Raw genomic sequence first — 6704 nt, 5'->3', positions numbered from 1 at the left:
GCTATAGGTAGCCAGTTCCACCTAATGTTTAATCAGATAGTTGCCTTGAGTTGTTTGAGCATGGGACTTTTTGTTTTCAGAGGGGGTGGTATTCTGTAGAAACAGTCTCAGAGAATGTGAAAGAGAAGTTTTCAAAAAGAACAGAGAAGTCTCCCTGCTGCAGGCCCAAACCTCACAGCTTGACTGTAGGCGATAACAAGGTTTTGCTTACCCATTTCATGAGGAGAAGCCGCCTTCTCATACCAGACTTAGTACATAGTGCAGTGCCGTGTATGTCTCCTCTCAGCCCTTCACCAGCCCTCTCCTGGCACATGAGCCCATAGGAGTCAGGAGCCCTTTGTCAGCCCCTTTCCTCCTGTGCACTGTATCCGTTTAACACTCACTTGGTGGCTTTCTGATTAAGGGACCACTGGGGAACCAGCTCCTTTGTCTCTCTTGGACTCTTGGAGCAAGTGAATAAAGGTTTGTTTATTTAAGCTTGGCTCATTGTCCTGATTGGCCATCTTGACATTTGTTGCTCATCGGGAACTGTGAACTGCCTGAGAGGAACTAAATAAATTGCCGAGCTCTTTGCACTTTGCTGGGTATATGATCATTTTAATTCTCATAGATCTTAACTTTATGCCAGCAAGTTTAGCATAAAGTTGTTCACATTTAGGTTTTTGCTTGTTTTTTTTTTTTTTTTTTTTTTTGGTTTTTTGTTGTTGTTTGTTTGTTTGTTTGAGCTGAGTGAGGTAAAAATGCCCATAACCCCAACAGCTGTTTGTTGCTGGATGACATGATGTATTTTATAAATTAGTAGTTTGCTCTATGATTTGATTGTCTCATTTCTGTTATTTAAATGAAATTTTTCATTTGACCATTAATCAGAGAATTCTGTATGCATCTTTAAGAATAATGTAACCCACAGGAAGAAAATAGGACTCTATTGTTCTCCTTAGTACTCTGGCCTATGGCCCTGATCTTTGTCACCCTAATAGATTTCTGTCCTTGAACATGGTGATTGAATGATTGTAGGTTCCCCTGTCTTGTGTGAAATGGTATGTGAGGAACAGCTTTCACATACCTGTTAACTTCTTCCACTTGAAGTTTCAGAAAACACTGTTTATACTTGCACCTGGAGTATATTCTGGAACTTTATTAGGCAAATCTGGCTGAGCATGATTGACTAAGTTGACATCACAGTCCAGCAATGAGTATGGACTTGTACATCAGAAAACACTTTGATAAGCAGGTGGTACAAAATATTCTCTCAAGCTTTGTCACTTATTTAGATTACACAGTGAGTGTATTTGACTTTGTGTTTAATGTGTCTTCTAGGAAAGATAATAAGCAACATATAGACTGACTGGCGACTTGGTAGACTAAAGAATTCTGAGTTTCTTGTATTGTTATAAATTCTCATGTGCTAGAATAGAAGAACTGGCATAACTTTGTTCTGGTTAGTTTTTATTTTAATTGCTGGCTCACTTAAGGCTACTAGAATAGTAATGGAGAAGAAAGTTGTCTTTTCTGAATGATGGTGTGTGAGAATTATAAAATGTTTGTTAAGTTTTAGTGTGTCCCAAAGACATCCGTAATGAGCACTTCTTAGACTAGAATGGCCTGTTTTGAATATTGCCTGACAAAGGAACCATATCCAACATTCTGTTCTTTATTCGTAAATGCATATATAAGTATGCAATTTGCCAACTCATTCTCTTGTACTTGTTTCTTTCTGGAAGTCTTCAAAAGAGCAGAGTAAGAAATGCACTAATTTTTTTGTGTGTGTGTTTATCTTAGGAACCTAAAATATTATGGAGATAAGAGTCACAACATAAAATTTGCTTAATATTGATCTCAGTAACACCTCACATTTCTATGTTGCTTCATGGTTTCCTGACACATGGATGCACATTATTGCTTTTGACTTGCACAGCAGCTTGATGTGGGAGAAGACGCTGCTCCCAGTTTAAAGAATCTTGAATTCCCTTTATCCTGACACACAGATTATACAGTGACAGATCTAGGATAGATGATAGATAATTTGTCTTTTGGACGCAGGGTCTCATTGTGTAGCTCCTGTTGTCCTGGAATTCACTATGTAAACCAGGGTGGCTCTGAACTCACAGAGGTCCACTGGCCTCTGCCTCCTCCCAAGTGCTGTGATTAAAGGCATGTGCCATCAAGCCCATTGAGAGTATATAGTTTTAGTGTTGTAGTTCAACCATCTAAATATAATTAAATGAAATGTTTATGCTCAGAACAGGTCTACAGTATTGTTTTAATTCAATGATAATACGGGTTTTTTTCATGGTATTTTAAATTTTTACCTTTAATCTATTTTAAAATATTTATTATTAGGACATAGTCTCACTAGCTAAGGCTGACTTGAAATTGCTGGATAGCCCATATTGGCCTCAAACTCCTGATCCTGCCTTCATCTGACATACAAAGAGTGGCTTTATAGAAGTGTACCACACTACTAAGGGATTTCCTTTCTAATGACAAAGCAACTCATGGATATAATCTAGTAATGAAGGAAGAAAGTTGTGAAAAAAAGGGCTGTTTAATGTTAAGAAAGCAAGTTTGGTCCTTTTAAGGTTTATTAAGTAGAAAATTAGTTTTAAAACATGTAAAATTTTAGAATTCTCAAGACTTACATCTGTCTAAAATTAGTTCCATGATTCTAAAGAAATTATCTATGATGGTTGTTAAAAGTACATGAAAACACGGAAATGTGCAAATTCTCCTTAACGCAGCTAAATTACTTTCTTTTGTAAATATCTTAAAATTAATACTTTTTTTGTTTTTTAATGTTTAGAAATCTTTGGAGCTTAAGAGTGCTATGGAGCTTGTCCAAGTATGCTGCTGAAGAATATGATGGCTGAAAACAACTTTAAAATGCTGAAGATTCAGCAGTGTGTAGCCAACAAGCTACCTAGGAACCGGCCTTATATTTGTAATATTTGCTTCAAGCATTTTGAAACACCATCAAAATTAGCGAGACATTATCTTATTCATACTGGTCAAAAGCCATTTGAATGCGATGTATGTCATAAAAACTTTAGACAATTAGTTCATCTGGAGAGGCACCAGTTAACTCACAATCTGCCTTTTAGTTGTAGTATTTGCCAACGCCACTTTAAAAATCTGAAGACATTTGTGAAACATCAACAGCTTCACAATGAATCTTACCAGAATGATGTTAAAGTCAGAAGATTGCTTGAGACCAAGCAGGAGAAGGCTGTATGTGGCATGTATAATACTTTCTCTGCAGAGGAGAGACCGGCCCTGCACCCATGCTCTAAGTCAGATCCCACGTACAGCACCACAAAGAGAAGAAAGAATATTCATGCATGTACAATCTGTGGCAAGATGTTTCCATCACAATCAAAGCTTGATAGGCATGCACTTATTCACACTGGGCAGAGGCCTTTTAAATGTGTCCTGTGCAGTAAATCTTTCCGACAGTCAACTCACTTAAAAATCCACCAACTCACACATTCAGAAGAAAGACCTTTTCAATGTTGTTTTTGTCAAAAAGGATTTAAGATTCAAAGCAAACTTCTGAAGCATAAACAGATCCACACCAGGAATAAGACTTTTCAGAATCTTTCTTTAAAAGTAAAAAGTCCTGAATCATGTCCCCTACCCAATAAATTAAATGCAAAGCAGGATGCTTTTGAAAGTGGTGATGTGGGTGAATCTGAGGAGAATAATCCTCTTGATGCCCACTCTATTTATATCGTCCCTTTTCAGTGTTCTGAGTGTGAAGAGTGCTTTGAGTCAGAGCAGATTCTCAGTGGACACCAGTGTCTTCCCGCCAGAGGTGGCAGAATTCCAAGTAGGCTCAAAAGAAGCTGTAACTATAAGACCATTGTTAAAAAGCTTTTGGCTAAACTTAAACGTGCTGGGGGTAAAAAATCAGATAACCTCCAGTCAGAGAAAAGAACATTTAAAAGCAACTGCTTGAAAAATTGCGAACGTCCTTCCGCCAAGCAGAACATGGAACAAACTCAGAGATCATTTGTGAGTTCACTTGGCAGACATGGATCATACAAGACGGGTAGCAAAAAGAAGAAGAAACTTCTGACTTTGCCATTTTCTTGGCAAAAGCAATTCCAGAGCCAAACTATGGGCAAAAGTTTGCAAGATGTGTTTACGACAGGAAGCATATTAGCTATGGACGGTTCGGTGACTAATAAAGACTTGTCAGTCTATGGCTCATCAGGTGAGGAGTACTTTAACAAGCATGACATGCTTCCGTGCGGGTTTTCAGACTCAAGTGAAAATGTGCACACTGGACATAAAATGTGCCCCTGTGACAAATGTGAGAAAGTGTTTCCTTCTATCTCTAAACTACAAAGGCACTATTTAATTCATACCGGGCAGAGGCCTTTTGGCTGTAATGTTTGTGGGAAGTCTTTCAGACAGTCAGCTCACTTAAAAAGGCATAAGCTAACTCATATTGAAAAGATTCCCTATAGTTCTTTTTGGCAAGTGGACTTCGGAAATGTGAACAAGTGTTTCATCCATCCAAGCGATGATGCTGGCTATAGTGCTTCCCAGCAGTGTGTGGGGCTTAGTCTCCAGAAGCACGAGAGGTCAGAGTCCAGTCAGGTATCAGGAGTTGAAGTCAAGGCAGAAGCAGAGGATCTTGTGCTCGGTACCCACTGTCGGAGCAGCCAGTCTTACCTCGCTAACACGCTCTTGGAGTCAGAGCAGAGCCATCATTGTTACAATTACTTAGGCCGTCCTGAGAGAAGTGACGGGCTTCTTTATCAGTGCAGTGTTTGCTGTAAAAATTTCCGATCTCCATCCAAACTAGAAAGACACTATTTAATTCACGCAGGGCAGAAACCATTTGAGTGCTCAGTCTGTGGTAAAACATTCAGACAAGCACCTCACTGGAAAAGACATCAGCTCACTCACTTTAAAGAACGGCCACGAGAGAGGGTGGTTCTAGATTCAGCTACATAACACAAAACCACTAGTCTGTTTGTGACCCCTGAGATATAATGCCCTTTGCCAAAGGCCTATATTAGGTAAGTGACTTCATACGCAATTGCTTGTCTTATAATAAGGAATAAATTAAATAAAACCACAGTGTTTTATAAACAGCAGAATGACTCGAGAAGTAATAGCATGGTTTGATGCCATAAATAGGTATCTAAGGTTGTCAACATATAACCTTGATTGTACTAAAAGTTACAAATCCATCATGTTCAATTTGGCCTCATTTGTTGACTTACTCCTTAAGACATTGTGTGTCTTTATATAGATGCATACCTCCCAAAATGAGGCCAGAGTTGGCATTCAGCAGTAACAAACCACCCTGCCATAATTTCTTTTACATAGAAGCTTCAATTCTGTTGCAAAACATTTTTTAAACAACTTAGAAGATAAAAGGATAATTGATATGGAAACGGGTAAGGGAAATTACAGCATTTTACTTTTTTGTAGTGGTTCTTTTTTGAGACTGGTAATTTTACGTTCTTAGACAAAAGTATCCCCCCTCCCTGTCTAGGTTACTGTTTTGCTTCCCTGAGGAATTTAAAAGTAGGAGGAAGCTGTCTTGCACCCATGTGTACTTACCATCCAATGATGTTTACATTTACATGCTGTTTTCTAAGTGCCATGAGCTTTTCTTACATGTCTACAGTTAAGTCTTTTTAGATACTTAAATGCAGGGCACCCATTTGCTCATTAGTGGTTGACTGCAGTGGCCAGGGACAAGACTTTGCTTTAACACCTCTTTCAGTGGCCCTATGACTTACCTAAATCTAGTCTGCTAAATTAGTTCAAATGCCAAGCACTATGCAGTTTCAGTCTTCTCTCCTCTGTTGTGAAAGACACGAATGCTGCAGTATTAATTCAACCTTTGTGAAATTGTTACTTCAGTTAGTTCGGATATTGTTCCTGTATAGGAATAAGGTGCTTATAGAGTTCAGGCATCATTTTTACTGAGGAGAATTGTCATGATCTGACAAAATTTTCACTTAATCCTAATCTGTGAGAGAAGTGGTGTCACGCATTGACCTTCATGTTTATGGCAGTTTGTAACATCCTTGACTAACACTTCCCAGCAATAGAAGTGTAAACTGTTCTGTTTCTACGGTGAGATGAAACAGGTAGATATTTATCACACTTAAATATAGTGAAAAGGCCTCTGCTGCAAGAGGGCACTGACTGATTGCAAGCGTTGATCATGGCGTAAGAGCTGTACTTGGTGAGGGGGAGAGGAAAAGCTTTCAGCCCAAGTGAACCTTAAGAAACTTGGGTTTGATTTACCGAGATAGAATGTGATAGTAGACGTAGAATACCCAAGTGATAAACGAACGTGCCTCGTTTTAAGTAGAGATGCTCATCTAAAGAGGAAGCCACGTGCTTCAAGGATAACTTCTGTTTCTTTGAGATTTGATGTGTGTGTTTCCTGCACAAGCAAGTTGTGGCTCATAGAGATGGTCTGCATCTTAACGGACACATCTGTTGAATAAAAGCAAAGCATAAATAGTTCATGTTTATTTAATATGTGAAGCTATGGATTTGGGCATTTCCGTGAGTTATTTATATAATTTTATTTGAAGGAAAATGCCTAATGTGTTTCTTTCCCACCTGAACAGGGAGAGTTCTGAATGTTGTGCTCGTATGACTATGAGTCTTTGCCTGAGAAATAATAAGATACATTTTTAATTTGGCTCATGCCTTTTAAAGCTGTTTCA

At 38.6% G+C, this 6704-nt stretch overlaps 1 protein-coding gene across 1 annotated transcript; it reads left to right on the top strand.

The window, feature by feature from the left end:
* Positions 1–1928: 1928 nt before the first annotated feature.
* Positions 1929–5003, top strand: Znf770 (zinc finger protein 770). Its single transcript, XM_051144346.1, has one exon. The coding sequence runs from the start codon at positions 2845–2847 to the stop codon at positions 4960–4962; it is 2118 nt and encodes a 705-aa protein (XP_051000303.1). The 5' UTR covers positions 1929–2844; the 3' UTR covers positions 4963–5003.
* The last annotated feature ends 1701 nt before the right edge of the window (positions 5004–6704 follow it).

Source organism: Acomys russatus, chromosome 4, assembly GCF_903995435.1.
Source record: "Acomys russatus chromosome 4, mAcoRus1.1, whole genome shotgun sequence".
Classification (NCBI taxonomy): Eukaryota; Metazoa; Chordata; class Mammalia; order Rodentia; family Muridae; genus Acomys; species Acomys russatus.
The sequence above is the reverse complement of the archived record's forward strand: the minus strand, read 5'-3'. Positions and strand labels throughout refer to the sequence as shown.

Excerpts from the sequence above, each read along its gene's own strand:
- Znf770 (XM_051144346.1), top strand. The coding sequence starts at position 2,845 with ATGCTGCTGAAGAATATGATGGCTGAAAACAACTTTAAAATGCTGAAG.